The sequence below is a fragment of the Protopterus annectens genome, chromosome 3.part0 (genome assembly GCF_019279795.1).
Source record: "Protopterus annectens isolate FY-2018-M chromosome 3.part0, PAN1.0, whole genome shotgun sequence".
Taxonomy (NCBI): domain Eukaryota; kingdom Metazoa; phylum Chordata; order Ceratodontiformes; family Protopteridae; genus Protopterus; species Protopterus annectens.
Window position 1 is genome coordinate 620120253 of NC_056731.1, and position 21227 is coordinate 620141479.

Below are 21227 nucleotides of genomic sequence, written 5' to 3' on the forward strand. Positions count from 1 at the left end.
TCTAGACCCTATCCCAAGGGTCAGAAGGGAGGGAAGATGTGGTTCCGTAAATCCCAAGGAGCAGCCAGACACAGTCAGTTTACCCCAGAGGCAGAGGGGGTAACAATAAACGCCACCCTAGAGGCAGAGGGGTCCTCAGAACCAGGGCAACAGGGAGTCTCTTCCTGAGAAGCCCTTTCAGCATCCCTGAGGTGTTGCCCGACTGTCCACCCTTGGAGGCAGTCGGGAAGGATTTCGCTGTACCCAGTAGCCTGGCGTTCCTTTCACAAGATATGTGGGTACAGTCGATCATATCCGAGGGTTACAAAATCCCTTTGAAAGGTATCCGTACCTCACCAATCCCTTCCAGACATCTCACCCGGTCAAAGGGATTTGGCAGAACAGGAGGTTTCAAAGCTCCTAGAAAAAGAGCCATCCAGACTGTTCCAGCAGACCAAGTAGGATCGAGATTCTTTTGGTCCCCAAAAGGACGGAGATTGGAGACCAATATTAGACCTGAGCAATCTAAACAGGTTTGTCAAGAAGGCAAGATTCGGATGGTCACGCTCAGTCCATTCTGCCCTTTCTGGGCAAGGACAACTGGATGTGCTCGATAGACCTTCTACTATCACATAAAGATACAGGCGCCAGGAGGTTTCTCCGCGCTAGGGACCAGTCATTATCAATTCAGAGCCCTGCCCTTCGGCCTCACTTCAGCCCCCAGAGTGTTTACCAAATGCATGGCAGTGGTCACAGCTCATCTGAGATGTCAAGGATTCCAGGTGTTTCCTTATTTGGACGACTGGCTCCTCTCCGCCACCACCAAGCATCAGCTTCTTCAGAGCAGAGACTACACTCTGCAGCTGTGCAAAAGTTTGGGAATTTCAGTGAATTTCAAAAAATCTTCTCTGTTGCCTTGCCAATCTATCACCTTTATAGGTGCAGAATTAAACACCGTCAGTTTGTTAGCCAGACTAACAGATCAGAGAATTCTGGACATCCAAAAGGATTTTATTGCAGAGCAGCAAAGTCAAAGCCAGATTGATACTGAAAGTTCTAGGTCTTATGGCTGTGGCCATTGTTCTTCTACCACTGGCTCGCTTCCACATGCGTCTTCTGCAGTGGATGTTATTCACTCAGTGGTCGTTCCACAGCCTTCCTATGAGACACGAAATCTTAGTTACACAATCGTGCAGGACTCATCTAAACTGGTGGATATCTTCCCCTCTTCTGCATCAGGGCCGACCATTTGTTCCCCCTCCTCCGGTTGCCACAGTCACTACGGATGCCTCTCTGATCGGGTGGGGGGGGCATTATCAGGGCAGGATGGTCCACGGGACGTGGCAACCCATAGAATACCATCTGCACATAAATGTCCTGGAGATGAGTGCTTTTAATGTTGCAAGCCCTCAACGACTTTCTTCGACTATTGCAGTGCAAGCGGACAACATGTCTGTGGTCTGGTACATCAACAAGCAGGGTGGGACCAGGTCCTATCCGGAAGCTCTCAGACTTTGGCAATGGGCAATCTCCTCTCATCGGTTTCTGATACATCCCGGCAGGTCCAACCTTTTGGCAGACAGGCTGAGCAGAGCCATTCTCATGCCTCACGAGTGGTCTCTCAATCAATCTATAGTGGACCAGTTATTTCTGAAGTGGGGCACCCCTTGTTGCGATCTTTTCACTACACCCCAAAACAACAAATGCCTTTTTCCCCTACCAGGCCAACCCCTGAGAGACTCTCTAACCCAGGATTGGCCCGGGACTTCTGCACGCTTTTCCTCCCTTCCCTTGATTCCACAAGTCATTCAGAAAGCTGCTTTGAGGCCAAGTTGATTCTCATTGCCCCTTACTGGCCTCGGCAAATTTGGTTTCCGACTCTGCATCGTCACCTCCTGGTGCAGCCTTGGCATCTGGACCCATTTCCGGATCTTTTGATCCAGCCATTCGTTCTCTCAACCTCACTGCTTGGTTGCTCCACTTCCTTCCCTAGCCAGGCTTCCTATGATCTCTGATCCTGTCAGAGATATCTTAATAGCTTCTTTGAAGTCGTCCACCAGAACAATTTATGCTAGCAAGTGGCGGCGTTTAGGCACATTGATCCCTTTACTGCACCTGTGCATTCTGTTTTAGATTTTCTAGCTGAAGTTTTTCAGTCAGGATCTTCATCATCAACAGTTAAAGTTCAACTGGCGGCTATTTCCAAATATCATGTTGGCTTGCAAGATCAAAACATTATGTCACACAGACTATGCAAAGCCTTTCTGAGAGGAGTTTTTCTCCTGAAGCCGCCAATAAAACATCCTCCTCCACAATGGGATCTGAATTTAATGTTAGCATCCTTGATTTTACCACCCTTTGAGCCATCTGCTTCATGCTCTTTGAAGTTATTGACCTGGAAAACTATATTCTTACTGGCTGTCACTTCAGCAAGAAGGGTATCCGAGATTCAAGCTCTCTGCATCCGTCCCCCTTACTTGGTTTTTCACAAGGACAGGGTATCCTTGAGAACAAATCCATCCTTTCTCCCCAAAGTTGTTTCTCAAACTAATATTAATCAATCCATCGATCTACCAGTTTTTGACAGAGCTGAACAAAGCTTCATTTTTGATGTCCATCGTCAGCTCAGGTATTATTTGCATAGAACTAAACAATTCAGGAAATCAGACCAATTATTTGTCTCCTATTCAGAAAACAGGAAAGGTCTCCCAGTATCAAAAGTGACCTTATCCAGATGGTTATCTTCCACCATTTCATATGTGTATTCGCTCAGAGGCAAGCAACTACCCTCTAAACCGAAGGCACACTCAACCAGGAGTCTATCCACTTCTACAGCTTTTCAGGATAGGCTACCCATTGATACCATTTGTGCAGCAGCTACTTGGGCCACTCCTCATACCTTTGTCTCTCATTACAAATTAGATTTGGCCTCCAGGGACAGAGCCAGTTTTGGTTCCACAGTTCTCAAGAGTCTGTTCCATTGAGCCACCCGGGATACAGGTGCTAGGGACGCGGTCCCATCCAGAGATTGACAACTTAACATTTGAAGTTATGTACCATGTTAGTTGTCTTCCCTCCTGGCCTGGACAGATCTTGAAGGGTTTCTCTTCTCAGGTTGTTCTCTCCTGAGTCTTCAATAGAAGATTCTATTGTTTTAGAACTTGTTTTTTCCTAGTTCCACTAGGTTAGTCTTTTAGCAGGGTATTTTAACTACCAAACGAGATCTGAGGTAGTCCCGCCTTGCATCATGGGATATAGGGTTGCCTCGAGCTGGTAAAAGGAGTTCTCAAGCTAAGCAAGAGACAACCAACATGGAACGTTATGGTAGGTACATAACTTCTAATTCCTTCCTTTGCTGTGCAACTCCAGCTAACTTTTGTACTAGTTTCCTATAGAAGACTCCAATGTATCTTCATATGGCAACTGATCAGATGTTTCCTGCTTCACTGGCTTCTCCTTAATTTGAGGATCCATTGCTCTGTCCTGCTGTGATGTTATTAGAGTTGCATTTATTACACTTAATCCTTCATTTTGTAAGTAGTCCATAACCTCAGTTTCTATTTCTTTAACTTCACAATTACTAATCCTCTTTTCTACTCTTGCTGTTTGTTTTCTTATGTTTTGTATTGTAAGATTTCCATATCCGGATGCCTTTGCTTGTATTTCTCTTTAAATATCTTTGGTGTTGCTGTTTTTGTATTGATTAGTTTTCCTTTCTCCTTTGTATAAGTATTGCACCATGTTAAATCTATTTTTCTTTTCCATGTCCATAATTCTTCTTCAGATATCGCCTTCTCCTCCTGTTTCTACTTACTTGGGGACCCATTGTTCCATGTTGCTGTGATATAACCTGTGTTACACTTTCTACACTAAATTCTTCACTTTGCAGGTATTCCATAAGTTCAACTTCTATTTTTTAACTTCTACTTTACTAATCTTCTGTTCTGTCTTCTCTCTGTGATCTTATTTCGGTATTGTGGAATTTTCCATATCTGGATGTCTTTGCCTATATTTCTCTTTGAATGTCTTTGGGACTGCTTTTTTGTAGTGGTTAATTTGGCTTTCACCTTTGCCTAAATATTGTACCATATCGGATTTCTTTTTCTTTCCCATGTCCATATTTCTTTTTTATACCTTTCAAAAATCCTAGCCTTTATTTTATTAATGTCTGTTGTCCACTGCCACATCTGACATCTGCTTTTGTAGTGCCAGCCACAGTGTATTAGCTCTAATTTTTTTTTTAAATTGATGTTTCTGACTGCTTTATACTATGTAGATCCAGCAGGAGGAGTTTTTTTTCCAAATTCCTGCAGCAATTGGAGAGATCACAAAGGTTCCTTACAAATAAAAGTCAAGGTCTTCAAGATCTGTCTTATGTGGACAGACTGAAATCATTGTCAGTTTATTCTGTGTTGTACATACTGCTCAGAGGTGACCTGTGCCTTGCAATCTCTGATCCAGATTTAATGGAAATTCTGCACATTTGCAAATCAAATGGCACACGGGTCACTCACTCAGAGGACCTTAACCTGGTATGTGACATCAGCAGAACTTGCTGGAGAGACAGATTTGTCTCACAGAGGTTGCCCCACCTTTGAAAAAGCTTCCTATTCATGTTAAACATAGCCCCTCATTGGCCGTGTTTAACTGTAATTTGGACGATTGTATGGGTAACCGGAAATTCACCCTGGGGGGTTCCACCTGTGTCCCTCTCGAACAGGGGCAGTAGGTGTTGATTTTAGTGTCTGCTTGAACCAGACACCCTTGTGAACATGTGTTGAAATTGGCTAGGCTTGTAAGGGCCCTGGGGCTGTTAGCCTGGTAACCTCCTATGATCCTATGACAGTAATCACTGGTGTGACTGCCCTTGAGTGAGGTCATTACAGTGGGCAAATGGTCCAAGGAAGCTGGATGTCTCTTGTGTCTCACCTCCATGTCAGTGTCCTGAAAATGAGAGCTGTTGTTCTTTCCCTTCTAGCTTTTCAGAATTCTGTCCCAAAAGGGGATCCATTCAGTCTGGACAGCATTACAGTAGCCTGGTACATCAGTTAACAGGAGGACTCACTCTTACTATTTGTGCATTGAGGCCATGAGCATATGGCAGTGGGTGACCAGTCAGAGCACTTCTTGCTGTTATTGCATATTTATGTGGAGGTAAATTTGCTAGTGCATTAGTTGAGCTGCTTGCTGCCTTCTTAACCCTGAACGTGGTTGGTCAACTTTTCAGTGTCCAAGAAAATATTCCACTATTGAGGCTTTCCCATATGTAATCATTTATCTGCCCAGCCAGCACAGTGTGTCCCAATTTTTTTCCATCCCTGTAGCTAAACATCAGCTACCATCAGCACCTCTCCTCATTCACTGGGTCTGGTGAACCCACCTTAATCTCCCCCATACTCAACCTGACCCACATCCATGGCAGGTGAAGAGAATGAGACCACTGGTGCAGTATTATTCTGCTGCCAAGTGTGTGCTCTAACTCCTGTCAGCCTGAGACAGCCTTGCAAGCTCTACAATTGTTGTCTTCTGGAGGTATGTGTAATCTTCCATACATGTATATATGAATAAATAGCATGCAATAATTTAGTGCTCATTACTGGGGCTATTTATTAGTGAATGATCTACATGAAGCATGGTTGTATTTGCGTCTTATAAAGCTGTGTGCCTTAAATGTGCCTTAAAATATTCCAGCTTTACTCCGTCGCATATCGCCTACTCAGAGGCAATCTCTGCCTAACATACAAAGCTATGTCAAACCCAGAGCTGTTGGACATGCTTCACTTAAAGCAATCCCAATCCCTCCAAGCTACACGCTCTAGGGACCTAAACCTTGTCACCACAATAAACAGAACATGCTGGAGGGATAGATTCCTGTCCCAGAGATTTCCCATACTCTGGAACAGACTATGTCAAACAGAGCTCCTCATTAGCACTCTTCAAGAAAAATCTTGATGATTGGATGGGTAATAGAAAATTCACCCCGGGGATCACTTTTGTGGTTCTGCTTGACAGGGGCACAGGAAAATAATTTTCTTGGGTGGCGAAAGCCAGGGTATCTTTTTGGCTAGGCTTGTATAGGCCCTAGGGCCAATAGCCTTGTACCTACCTATGAACCTATGTGATGTGCATAAAGCTCAAAATTAGTAGTAAATGGGTATCCTTTTTCATTGGTTAGTGAAGGATCCTTGTAAACATTATCTGAAATCAATGCATCATTAAACCTGTATCTTTATTACTTTCCAGCCATGGATGCCCAGAAACCATGCAAGTAGTTACAGTAACATATTGTTGGATTACACAATGGCAGAAATGAGCTTAAAACTTTAGAAAACAAGAATATAAATTGTAATTAAATAACATAAAAAGTTGTGACATTGTGTTAATGGTACCATATCAAGATCATTCAGTACTTATGAACATTATCTTTAGACTGTGTAAATTATTTTGATCTCTTTTGCTTTTTTAACAATTAATTGCTATACCTTGATGGTTTGGGTGTAACTCAAAAAGTTGAATACTTATTTTTTTTGAAAAGTTTCTATAGGTAAAAAAAAAGAGGGAGAGAATGTAAAGTGATAGTCATTTGTACAACTCACATATGGTTGAATGAATGTTTTATGTAGTGTAAGTAAGCAGGAGTGTGCAGGAAAATGAAAGCCTAAATAAAGTAGTAAAGGTTGTGAAGATGTGCAAGATTGTGTTATAGCAGTTGTAAAGTGTATGCGAGTGTTTGCCAGTTGGGTAAAGGGACAGATTCAGTGCTAAATATGCTTGGTGTTGTCAGTGTTATGTTTTCTTTTGTCTTGGGTAGTGATGCTGTTAGAGAAGGGGGTTTTAGTAACGTAATATGTAGGGTTGGGGTTAGGGGCAAGTTTAGGCTTACCGCACATGAGTTAAGTGGTGCAGGGGGACAAAGCTATTGACCGCTTATCATTCATGTCAGTCTCAAAGTGTCTGTGCCCATTTTGGAACAGGAATAAAAGGAGTGTGGAGGAAAAGGGACAGAGATACATTCAGACTTAAGTTGTACATTTCAAAGTCTTAAACAGTAGTGGTTGATCATCCCATAAAGATGCAAAGATGGATCAAAAATGTAAGCATCATGCATGTTGGTCAACATCAGCTGGCTGGAAACATGTTATACAAAATGACTTTAAAGACACACAGTTGAATGTGTTCATTGACATGATGGGAATACAACATGGTCAACTTATACAATGGAAGCTCTCAGTGTTAGTGGGATGTATCACAACAGTATTGAATCAGAAACCAGCTTACTACATTGTTTAACTGTTTAGTAATGCAGTGTGAACAGCAACTTTCAAAAAGTCTGCTATATGATAAGCAGTGATGCAGAAAACTCCACAGTCGCTGTCCTGTTTTTAAAATTCCATCCTTTTTAGTAGAATTTGTTGTACTCCAGCTTCCAAATTCCAGGGTACTCTTGATAGAGTACAAGTCACTGAGATTTGTTTCTGTGTAACCTTTAAGTTTTATCTACCAGTGAAGAACTATTTTTCCTCCAGTTTGGCATTGGTGTTGTCTTCCACAGGGAAAGAAGACATTTTTTCAATAATAAGGAAACAGAATTTTTTTGAATCTTTTGAAAGCTGGATAGTGTCTGGTTAATAGGTTTTTCACATAATTTTGTTTGTTGTCAGAATAGGGTTATAGTTTTGCTATTGTAGAATGCAGGAAATCCTTATCATTTGACTCAGCAGATAAGACATGCACTGATTTAGTTTTCTTTGGAATGGATCAGTTTTTTTTTAAATTGGTGGTGAGGCAGTAGCAGTAGTAGTAACATTTGCCATTTGTATATTAGCAAAATATGTACTCTGCTGGTCCACATTTGAAGGTCCCATTATTGCCATCCTGTGTGGTATATGGGTTACTTCTTCACTTTTTGATTAACATCACAGAGTAACTTCATAGATTTGTTTCTTATGGTGCAGTTTCCGTTGATAAAAAAACATTGATTCTTTTGATGAAAGGAAGTTGGCTAGGCTTAAAATGGTCCACAAGGGCAGCTAGCCTAGTACTTACGTATGAACTTATAATACTCCAGATGTTCAACAAATGCACTGCCTTACAGGCATTCAGGTTGTAGTGCACTACTATCCTCCTCTGGCAGTCTACTAAAGGTCAGAGTCCCTACCACTGCCTGTCTGTGGTTGTGATGAACCAGTCACTTCGGAGTACATAGACTGCCTTACTGACACATAGAGAGGACCCTTTCAGTTTACTATTCTCATAGTAAGAGAAGGATCTGTTGGAAGACTGCTCCTTACTCTTGATCCCTTCAGCTGCTGAGCTCAGATAAGAAACCCTTTGGGGGGGGGTTATTCCCTCCTAGTGTTTTTTCTAGCAGTGCCAGAATAGTGTATTCTGCTGCTTTTATTGTTTTCTCTGAATAGAAATTTTGTATATGCTTGAGTTTTTACTTTGTGTTCATAGTGTAAGGCTTATAATCTGTATTATAAGCTAATTTTTAGTTTCCCATGATTTGTATCTGTTTATGTGTGTTTTGTGACCATTTGTGAATTTTTATTTCAGTTTCTGTACTAAGGTCATTTTATTACAGTTCTTACCCTTGTGCTTCCAGTGCAACAAGCTAATTACAGCTGTTGTTTTTGTTGATTAAAAGCTTTATTTGGAAGTTTTAACAGGAAAACTCACTGATTTTGCAGGTTTTCTTTGGTGTTAGGATTAGTTGTGGTGATTGAGCAGGATTGCAGCATTTTAAACAATTTTTTTTGTTTGTTTAAATCTTGATTTTTGGCATCTTTTTGTATGATGCACTTTTCTAACACGATTGTTTCATAAGTTTATAGGTTCATAGGTTCATACTAGGCTATCTGCCCTAGGGCATTTATAAGCCTAGCCAGAATGTGTTTGGCTTTCGCCACCCATTTTAAATTTATTTTGTTATGCCCTTTTTCGAGATTAGTATACTGTGCCTTTGTCTAACAGTGACACAGAAGTGATACCCGGGGTAAACCTACAATCTCCCATCCACTCATCAAGATTCCTCTTGAAGAGAGTCAATGAGGGACTCTGCCTAACCTGGACTGGGATTTTATTCCAGAGTGAAGGGAGCCTCTGGGTTATGAATCTGTCCCTCCAGCATGTCCTATTTATTTCAGTGCTGAGGTTCAAGTCTCTCGAGCGCGTAGCTCGATGGGATTTGGATTTTCTGAGGTGCAGCATGTCCATTAATTCCGGGTTGGACATGGTCAGGCACAGATCGCCTCTGAACAGGCGGTATGCCACTGAGTAGAGCTGGAGTTTCTTTAACCGGGCAGCATATGGCATCTGTTTGAGCCCTTTGATCCTCTTGGTGAGGTACTTTTGGGGTCTTTCCAGTTGCTGCTGGTGTCTGGTAAGGTACATCCCAAAAGGGGCATTGTACTCAATTATGGGCCTGATGAGGGATGAGTAAAGAGGCACGATGACCTCCCCTGATCTAGATGTGAATCCCTTCATGATTAGGTGGGCTATATAAAATGTTGTTCTAACCACTTTGGCCACATGGTTGTCAAATGAGAGATTGCTATCAACTTGGGTCCCCAGGTCCCTAATTACTTCTTCTGTACGTAATGGATTACCACCTATGTGGTAATTTGTGGGCACTTTGTTTTTGCCAAAGTCATAAGTTTATCTTTAATTTCTTTTCCAAAACTGTTATATGCTGTTTTTTAATTATTTGTTTTTATTTTTTTGTATAAAAACTGGGGACTTTTGGCATGTATTTTATACTTCAAACTGTATTTCTGAAACTACTGTCTTTATTCAGTGCAGTGTTCAGAATAATATCTCAGCAGAAATAGACTTCAGACTGCTATTTAGAAGAAGAATGGTGGGATTTAGTCATTTGTTACCGGGCTGACTATGTAGCCATTATTGGTATTGCTCTGGCTAATTTTTTGTCCCCTGACTTGATAGAACTAGATATGGTGCCACCCCCCCTCCCCCATCACCACTACCACTATCACCACCACCACCAATTTCCCTTTGTGCACCTGCAGTTCTCTTCAGTTGAATAAGTTTCTGCCTAAAATGCCTAAGAAATTCAGGGTGTGCTCAGCCATGCCTGGCCTGCAACCCCCTTTGTCTGCAGACCCTGCTTCTGTACCTCCAGTGACCTTTGCCAATAAAATGAAAACAAGACATGAAAAGAAATGGTAGGACGAGAATTCTGCCAGGCCTAGCAAGAGGGGTTTCTTTCCCAAAAAGGATAACCCCTTCCAACCTATGACTGTGTAGAGGCTCTGCACCCATCATTCCCAGGTCCCCTTCTGAGTGCCACCTTTGGAAAGTCAGCTCTCAACAAGGCAGTCTGGCTGTCAGTAGTTTCTGATAAATGGATGTTCAGTATCGTGGACAGAGGTTACAGATGGCAGTGGAAGGAATGCCCACCTCCGTTAAGGGGACTCCTCCTCACCCGCCAGACTAGACTTAGTTATTCGCTCCTTTATACTGGTACATGCTAGACTCAGGGGTTATACAGCTGGTTCTTCCTTCAAACGGGATGAAAACTTTCTACTCCAGTTTTCCTGGTCCTCAAAAAAGAGCTTTTGTGGAGACTGGTGTTGGAGCTGTCCTTTCTCAATACTTTTGTCAAGGTCCCCAAGTTTAAGATGTTCACCCTGCAGATAGGGCTTCTGCTGGACCACTGCTTCATGGTGACCCTGGACTTGAAGAATGCATATCATCATATCCCTGTTGCTCATCACTTCAGGAGAGATCTGAGGTTTTCTGTGTCTGGTTTGCACTATCAGTTCTCTGCGGTGCCCTTTGGGCTGTTCACTGCACCTCAAGTGTTTATGAAATGCCTTGCTGTGGGAGTGGCTCACTGCCAATCTCTTGGCATTCACATTTTTTCTTACATGGACAAGTTGCTAATCTGTGCAGAGTCTGTATCCAGGTGTTTGAAATCACCAGAGAAGGTCTTGACCTTACCCTGTCAGCCAGAGTTCAAGTTAAACTTTTGGAATTTTTACCTGACGCCCTTGCAAAGACTCATTTTCCTGAGGTTCTTAATTGACACAACAAATTAATAACCTTTCTTCCCGAAGACAAGGTGCTGTCCTACCAGATAATGTTTCAGGAGTTCTCCAGGGGGAATATTGCCTTGGCAAGAGAATTCTTAAATATTCTAGGACTGATGGTGTCTAACATTCTCAGGATACTACAGGCCTGTCTCTAAATGAGGAAAACTCAGTGGCATGTTTGAAATTGTTGGATCTAGCACTGACATTTTTTCTGAATTCTGTCACTTACATTAAGTCTGACAGTTGGTTTTGAGAATTTAAGGAGCTGTTAATGATCTATTTCCTGTGGTCCAATAGTACAAGGTTTGATTCCCTCAACTTCCATTGCCTAACTATGCGACTCTCAGCAAGTCACTTAACCAGACACTGCTCCTGGGCTGAGTATGAAAAAGGTCCATGGAAATCAGTGCTGTTACCCTGGAAAACAAATACAAAAAGATAAATAAATAAATGCATTCCCTGGAAGTCCAGTTGCTGGTGCTAGACTTCATCAGACAAGAGTTATAGTGGTGGAGAGCACAATTGTGTATTAGTCAAAGATTTCCCTTCTTCCCACCTGCTCTGGTCCAGTCTGTTCAAACAGATTCATTTGACTTCACTTGGGGAGCTGCATCAGTAGAGTGCAAGTGCAAGACACATGGAGGCCCAAGGATGCATGAAAGTACATCAGTATCAAGGAAATGTCGGTAGTGATCAACACATTGAAAGTCCTTCACCACCAATGGACTCCTGGTCCTCTTCTTTTCATCATGGACAACACCACAGTGATGTGGTACCTGTAGAAACAAGGGGATAAAAGGTCATACCCTCAGTGCTGGTTTGCAGTGATGGCCTGGGAGGTGGTGTTATACCATTTCAGGACGCTTCAGGCATCATGCATCCAGTCAGAGCCAAACATTGTGGCAGACAGATTAAGTAGATCCTGGGCAGATCCACATAAGTGGTAGCTCAAGGCAGTGGTGTTCCAGAATCTAGAATAGATGTAGGGATCCCCTCATATAGATCTGTCCATCTCATTTCAAAACAAAACCTAGAGAAATTCTGTTCCAGATATCATTGCAGCCATACTTGGAGGAAAGATGCACTATCATTCCATTGGACAGGAATACTCCTGTATGCATTTCCACCCTTTTCAGTGATTCAAAAGATTCTTCTGAACATTCAGAAAGAAATGCCAGAGATTATTGTGGTGACCCCCTGTTGGCCCAAGCAATCTTGGTTCTCCCTTCTGATGGTATTGGCCAAGGGCAATTACCACATACTTACCCACACTCTGGATTCAATAGATAGTTTCAGGGGTGACTGGTGCACCCAGTTTGGAGCAACTGTAACTGACAGCCTAGATGATTCAGTCTTTTCTCTGTTTTGGTATTTGTTTCATGAGGATGTGCAGAGGGTGTTAAAGGAGGCCAGAAAACCTGCTACTAGAAAATATTATATTTATAAATGGATTAGATGTTCTAAGTGGTGCCTAAAAGGGAACAGGGGGTCCCCTGAGGTTAACATCCCTCTAGTCTTAGTATTGTATATGAGACCCTCTTGCAAGCAAATTCCTCCTTCATGAGATATCAACTATGACATTGGAAATTGACCTTATCATCTTTCAGAATTGCGTCTTAGGTTTATCTGAAGCTCTTAGCATGAAAAACTGTTTTGCTTATTGCTCTGACATCTGCATGACAAGTTTCTGAAGTACAAGCTCTCATGGTGGGACAATCTTACTGTATTTGCTGCAGAGATAGGGTTGTGTTATGCACTAACCTTTCTTTTATCCTGAAAGTGGTCTTAAAATTTACCCTTAATCAATCTGTCAACATCCCTGTGTTCTTCCCAGAACCTAAGAATAAGGGAGAGAGGATACTTCATACCTTGGATATGCACCAAGAGCTCAGGTACTACCTTGATGGAATGAAACCCTCCGGGAAGGCTGAAAGGCTTTTTATTTCCTATACAGGGGCAAAGAAGGGTCCATCTGTCTCTAAGCAAACCATTGCATGCTGGTTGTCCTCTAGTATTGTTTTTTTGTGACAGCCACCATGGCAAGGCAAATCCAGTCAAGGTAAAGCCTCATTCCACCAGAGCCATTTCCAGTTCAGTGGCATATTGTAGATGTAGAGTGGATTCAAGAAGTATTCCAGAGGTAGCAGTTTGGTCCCCGGTCCATACCTTTATCTTTGCTAGATCCAGAGTAGGCATCACTAGGACCATTCTCCAGGGGCTCCTGTACCCTTATTCTTCTTCTTCCCAGGTTGGGTAAGCTTTGTGAATCTACCCAAATGCCAGTAAGAAAGTGTGTTTGTTAAACATTGCATGGTTACATAAGTCCTACTTACCTGTAACTGTCAGTGTTCATAGAACACACTGACTTACTGGCAGTACCCTCCCACCATCCTCCTTTTTGGATGTACATAGTTAGGTGTTTGAGTTGCCACCGAGTGCTGCTTTTTAGTGTGTGTTTTTTGGTTTGGAACATTAGGTGCTCACAAAGCTTGTGTTTCTATCTTTTCTTATGAGAATTTGTACAGTATAAGCATAGCCAAACTTGAAAATGCATCAGCGAAACATATTTCATTATATCCACATCATAATTTTAAGTTTTGTGTTATAGAACAAATTTTCCAGGACCCTAGAGGTGGTCCTATATTATTAGAGTTGGAACGTTTAGAACTCCTATGGCAACTACGCTTAAGTGCATATAGCCACCAAGGGCTAAATGATATGTGTTCAGTTACTAGTTTATTAAAGTTGATAAACTTAATGAGGGAGAATGTACCCATTTGTTTAACAGGACACTGTATTTTATATGTTTTTAGAGTAAAATAAGTTTCATTACTTATAGGTTATACATGTGTGCATTTTAATAGTTCTGAATCTTTAAATGAAGATTTTTAATGTCACATGATTTGTTCAGGTATTTAAAAAGTGAATGTGCCTTGTTTTTGTTATCTGAAGTTCAATTAAAATTGTTGGACGAAAAGTACTTTATATTAAATGTGTGTGGTACATTTTTGTGAGTCCTGGTGTTTGCTTAATTCCTTTTGCTTGTTGTTTGGAGTTGGTCTACGTTTGTTTGATTTTTCATCAGTTTATGGTCTTTGGGGGATATTATAGCAACGAAATGGACTCGAGAAATCACTTGATTTATTTTTGGATACTGGCAGAGACATGGATGCCGTTAGCAGTCTCACAGCTATCGTACAAGCCCTTTCCCAGCAAGTTGAATGGCTAAGTAAAAGATTTGATGCTTTTAACCAAAGAGAACATCACAGAGAAACTGTAAGTAACATGCATGACCCTCATATAGCTGTCGACACAACAACAGAGATTGCTTCTGTTTCTCCTTCTTCTGCTGCGCCTCCATCCAATTCACTTACTGGTTTAATGAATGTAATGTCTCAAGAAGGACTGGGACTATCTGGACAAGAATTGGAGTTGCATTCAGGTCTTGCCAGTACCATCAGTAGAGATAATTTACCCCTGAGGCTTATTGGGGTCTCTGTGCTAAAGGATTGGCTTGCATCAACACTGAACTTTAATGTGTCTACATCGAACCAAGACCTGGGATACTCGACTGGAGGTAACAGTAATAATATTTCCAATGTGTTGAGCCTGTTTGACCAGAATCTGTTGAAATACAAGAAATTTTGTTTAGAATTAGAGTATTTCAATGACTACATCAGACAACAACTAGTCCCAAAGGGACTGAGATTGTGGCAATTCCCCACGGGTCTGATACCAGACTCCGTCTTTCATCAAGATCTAGTTAAAATGTGTAGTAGACAAGTTCTTGAGTTACTTGAATTACCAAATAATGGCAGATGAATTAGCATATGGGATTCTGGCAACTGACACCCAAATTCAATTCCATGCTGATTTTGAGGGATACAAGTATGACTATAGTAGAATTTTTGTGAGTATAGATCAACATACGGTGAAAGTCAAAACTACTAAATTGAAGAAATTGGGATGAGATCATTTATAATGTAAAAACGGGATTGCTTATCCATGCCCCCATCCTTACAGACATGGAAACCTAGGGGCAGAGTTTTTGACAACAAAACTAATCAAAATCAAGCTACGAATGATGCAGATGACCAAGTGACTATTCCAACTGATACACTTGCTGAGGATAACAGCAATGAAGGCAATGGTGAAGTTCGGAGAAGCAAATGGATCTGTAATCAACAAACTGATTACAATAATGTTTGTAGTGAAAACAAATATAACAGGCAGTCTTTCCATAATCCTAAAACAATGAATCAGGATTTTCCAAGGGGAAGACAACAGCGGAAGAGTAATCACCGCAGAGCGAACAAGAAATGGAGGTAATAGCCCCTACAAGAACTCAAAATGCAGATAATGGTGACTTTGTAAACTGTGATATTATCAAAAATGTAGAAGGTGACTAATATTTATAATTACTCATCTATTTCAGTGTCTCTTGAGCTAGCGATATTGCTAGCTAAAGGCTTGATGTTTGTTCCAACTAGTAGAATGGACGTTGCTAAGCTTATCCTGGACTTAAAGCTGTTTGTGAGGAAGCTAAATCTTAAAGTTTTATTAGGTCATACTGTGATTAATGCTAACCAGTTTAAAACGTCTAGCTTATATAACCCACTCTTAGATAATTTATTGTACTCTTTTGAAAGAATCTGTGAGCTGGATTTTCATTTGTTACATACTCAAAAAGGAAGGTAGTGGAATGTAATTTGAAGAAACATGAATGGGAAGCATTAAACCATTTAAGAGCAGCCCAAGTGAAAATAATAAAACCTGACAAAGGTGGGGGGGGGGCTGGTCTTTATGGACATGGATGATTATAAAAACAGAATAGAGAAGAGACTTGAAACTGAAGCTTATCAACAAGTTTCCTTAAATGGAGTAAATGTGGCTAGTCATCGTATTAGAATTTGCATTAATGATTTGTTTATAGAAAGGAAGATAGATGTCAATCTATGTAACTATATGTACTTGCTTGCACCATTAACACCAGTTCTTTTTGGAGTCCCAGAAATCCATAAAGACTTGCAGAAGCGGCCATTAAGACCAATAGTAGATGGTAGGAATTCTACTAGTTATGCATGCGCTAAAGTAGTTGACTCCATCCTGAAAAAATATGTAGCATTTGAAAAACAAATTTGTAAGGACTCCTGGACATTTTTGGAAAGAATAAACCAACTAGATTATAATGAGAATTACAACTTTTTAATTGTGGATGTAAAAGATCTCTATACATCCATACCCCACGACCAGGGGATAGAATGGGTATCCAATGCAATGAGAAGAAAGGGCGCACCTAATACTGAGATTACCTTGGTAGAAGAACTATTAGACATTATTCTGATTAATAATTTTATCCTCTTTAAAGAACGATATTATTTACAGACAACTGGAGTAGCCATGGGGTCACCTTGTGGGACAAGTTTTGCCAACTTGGTGATGTCCCATTGGAAACATGAATATTTATTTGAAAATGATCATGTGTCAAGCAAGATTTATTTCTACATTCGATATTTGGATATCATCTTTGATGCTTTTAGTCTGGTTCAGTGCTTCAATAACATGACCAAATTTTTACAATTTACACACAACTTCCAAGAATACACAATTTCTTTCTTGGATGTAGAATTAAGCAAGAAAGTAGATGAAGGCAAGTATACTGCAAAAAATTTCAGGAAGGTTACATATTCTAACACCTTCTTGCATTATATGAGTGCACACCCACACTACCAAAAACGTGCAGTAGTGACGGTTCAACTCGTCAGGGCAGCAAGAATGGTGTCTGTGGATAGGGACTTCAGTAGTGAATGTTCGCAACTTAAACAGATATTTTTGATACAAGCATATCCACTCATTTTATTGGAGGAACTGATAGAGGAAATAAAAATTAAAAGAATTAATGTTTTTTACAAACCTATCTTAAATGGTGAACAAAGCAGTAATATTTCAAATGTGAACTTAATGGACAGCACTTATGGCATTATAGATTCACACAATGACAGCATGGATATTAAGGGAGCCTTGAACCCTAACTACAGTATGGATTTTGTAATGACATATAGTTTTGAAAGTGCCTTGATAAAAGAAATAGTGAATAAAAATTGGAGTTTATTAATCGACAATAAGGAAATAGCAGGAAAATTAGGCATGAGGCCCAAGTTTATATTAAGGAGAGGGACCAACTTGAAAAGCTTATTTGAAGGGGACAGAAAAGTAAAAAGTAAGAATCCAGGTATGCATCGGTGTGAGAATTGCTCCTATTGTAATTACCTGAATTGGGTCAGAACGTAATAGTGAATGGTTCAAAATTGATTTGTAGGGGAAAATTTAATTGTAATTCAAAAATGGTTGTATACCTTGCTAAATGCCAAGCTTGCACCTCTTTTTACATCGGCAAAATGGAACGTAGACTTAGGGAAGGGTATACAAGCATTTATACAGTATAAGCAAAGCCAAACTTGAGAATGCATTAGCGAAACATATTTCATTATATCCAGGTTTTCCTGGACCCTAGAGGTGGTCCTATATCATTAGAGTTGGAATGTTTAGAACTCCTATGGCAACTACGCTTAAATGCATATAGCCACCCAGGGCTAAATGATATGTGTTCAGTTACTTGTTTATTAAAGTTGATAAACTTAATGAGGTAAAATGTAACCATTTGTTTAACAGGACACTGGATTTTATATATTTTTAGAGTAAAATAAGTTTTATTACTTATAGGTTATACATGTGTGCATTGTAATAGTTCTGTCTTTTTAATGAAGATTTTTTAATGTCACATGATTTGTTCACGAGGGGTATTTAAAATTGAATATGCCTTGCTTTTGTTATCTGAAGAAGTTCAATTAGAATTGTTGGATGGAAAGTGCTTTATATTAAACGTGTGTAGTATATTTTTGGGAGTCCTGGTGCTTGCTTAATTCCTTCTGCTTGTTGTTTGGAGTTGGTCTGCATTTGTTATATCTTTTCTTCCTGCTTGACCGTAGAAAACTGAAAGGGTCCTGCCTGTGGATCTGTAAGGCAGTCCTACACTGCCAGGTGATTATTAGATATAGTAAGCAGCATAATGCATTATTGAAACACAACATAAACATTCAGGAGCTCAGTTTACCTTTATTGCTATTAATCTTATAGTATGACATGACAGCAAAAAGCAATTACAACAAGAGTTACTCAACAGGGAGCAAATCTTTAGGGGGGCATTATAGCCTCCATGTTTAAACTAAACATTTTATGTTTTCTTTAATTTTCTTTAAATTTCTTTAATTTCATTTAATTATTATAGTTCACTTGTTTGTTCTTATATATGTGTGTGCCTGTGCATTTGTGTGTGTGTTTATCTATGTATATGTGCATGCATAGATATGTATCTACACACACTCCCCCTCCAAAGAGTAATAAGGTGACACACGCAAGTCGTTCAATAAAAAACGCATGAGCCACTGTGTAATACTTTAAACCTCCTGTAGTGGAGGGCATGGGATATATGCAGATGGCACTATCAGGACATAACAGTATTTCAGCCACCTGGCTTTTGAGTGCCCATGACTTTATACTTTTTAAGTCTTTATGGGTACAGGGGTACATTCAGGCTAGTAAATCCAAACCCCACTGGCTATAGACACACACACACACACACACACACACACACACACACACACACACACACACACGTATGTATATTAATTGGCATGTTTTCTTTATATGTATTTTTGTCAATTTATATTCTTTTGAGTGCTGTGACATTTAGTGCTGGAGCAAAATGTTTCTTTATGTTTGTGTATTTTTGACAAGATTGATTTGGTTGTATAAACTGGGTGAATGTAGGCAATGTTTAGATTATACTGAGAAGGGATGCTACAGCAGAAATTCAGTCTACTTCTTTTCCGTTGGGTTGGTTAATTATTGGAGTGGTGTACAGTCTATACTAATTTTTTTTTTATATATCTATGTCTTTATCTATATGTAAATATACACATAATTATATTTTTGATGTAAACTTGTTCTTATACCTAAAGTTTCATAGCTATTTTAGGATATTTAATTGTTGTTGGAGAAAGTAGTCTGAATCCAAAATATTAGGTGTGTAAGTATTTAATAATTCTCCACATGCACGCGCACACACATAAACGTATATAAACACAGAGGTACAGATGCACATTCTTCAACACATATACAGAAGTACATATAGATGTACACAAACAGGTATGGAGATGCAGGTTTATTCACACATACACAGAAAGTCTCACAGACACACACACACCAATTGCAGCCACTTTATCGATTGTGTATACTTTAGATGTCTGAATGTGATTACATTAATAAATGCACAAATAATTGTCATAATAATTTATTTTATTCATTACTGTTTGGATGTAAGCAGTGCAAATGATTACAATTACCCCATCCACCATGCAGAGACAGAAGATGCACACTGATTTTGCCAATTTCTTGGCTTTGTGCAGATCAGATGCCTGACTGTGATCACGAATGAGCTAATACATAAAATAATACCCACTGTAATGTGTTCAGTTCTTTGCTGTCAGACATATATAGTACAAAGTATTACATCACACACACACACACACACACACACACTTGTATTTGCTTGTGTTAGATTTTTTTTTTTTTCTTTTTACTCTTACTAACTACAATTTGTTAAGAGCCACAGTTAATAAGTAGAAAGGAAATGCCAGAGAAAGATTTCAGTCATGGCATATGGAGTTCATGCCATCACTGAGCTGTCCTGATGCAATAATTCACCCCTTTAGAACTGCATTATCCATTGATGTTTACTGATTCTCCAAGTCCACTTTCTGAATGCATATAATTATGTGTACATCAAGGAAAGCATCAATGACCGGTTGGGAGCTGCTTCTGTCAATGATGGAATTTGACTCAGCTGGAGTGTGGGCCTGAAATAAGTAGATGACATTTCAGCAAAGTGACAAATTATTTATTATTAATATTGTCTTTATTTTGAGCCTTCTGTTGCATTTGCAGTGTTAAACTCACTCCTAATCATCTCTCTCTCTTTTGTCTTCCACAGCAAGCCACTGACAGTGAAGCAGGAGATGAGCATGTCCCATCAGTAACAGTAAAGGTATTATACTATTTGATTTGTGATCTATTGTACTAAAGTAAATAGAAGTTACAGTTTAAACACATCTTGGAAATGTTTTGCTCATTCCATGTTTCACAAGTCTCAGCCTTAAGTAACTTGCCTCTTTAACAAACAGCTAGAAGAATTCCTGTCATCATAAGCTATGCTCACTGATGTAGTTGTAATAAACATGAATAATATCCACTTACCATATTTTGAACCAATTATTGGAAGAATTCTAATGCAGACATCTTAATAAGACTTTTACTTTAGAATACTGATTGAATCCGATAATATAACAATAACCAACGATGTGGGTGGGCTATATTGAAGATTTCCCCACGGTTGGTGTGGTTTAATCACGAGGGCAAAGCCCGAGTCATTAAACAAAGACAACCATGGGTAAATCTTCAATATACTACATCACGGAGTCGGTTATTGCTATTATACAATGACAGTATTTAAGAAAAAAAGTTACTGACTTTTCTTAAATAATGTCATCTTATGACTGCTCCTTGGGTGTTGTTCCACTTTTCTCAGATATCCAGCTGCTTTTTTTGATATATTGCGCATACGTGTGCGACTTTCGTTCCCACTCTTATGCAGTACAGCAGTGCTGTGTGGCAGCTGCTGTGTATAGGAAGCAACGGAGAAAGGAAGATCTCTGTTGTTTTTTTTTTTTTTTTTTAATTAAATAAAGATACCAGGACACTGAAGGTATGGGAGAGTGAGAGAGATGGGACATAGGAATTAAAAGGATAACCAGGTACGTTCCTCTAGTTTTTCATTACGTACCTGATTATTCTTTTATTTTTGTCTGTCCCATCTCCCTTGTTAGTTTCAAGTGTCCGGTTTTGTAATGTTATCATATTTTTTTGTGAAATTTTTATGGCACATATTAATGGAAAAAAAGTCTGGGAGACTGGACCTTTTTCCATTTGTATATGCTTGGATTTACAATGGGCACACTGGTTAGTCTGACCAGTCAGCATGCTACTTTTGGAATATTAATAGACGGTCATTGTATAATATGGAATAAGACTGACCCAATAAAGGAACAGTGCAGTTTGATGACATTCAATATTTTG

The 21227-nt window shown here is 39.8% G+C and overlaps 1 protein-coding gene across 3 annotated transcripts in view; it reads left to right on the top strand.

Moving 5' to 3' along the window:
* The window catches only part of BBS9 (Bardet-Biedl syndrome 9), a 2479230-nt gene that overhangs the window by 892015 nt on the left and 1565988 nt on the right, over positions 1-21227 (top strand). For all 3 annotated transcript variants that reach the window (XM_044065020.1, XM_044065022.1, XM_044065021.1), the window contains exon 12: positions 20086-20139. In XM_044065020.1, coding sequence (XP_043920955.1) covers positions 20086-20139 — 54 coding nt within the window. The remainder of the gene's footprint in view (positions 1-20085; positions 20140-21227) is intronic.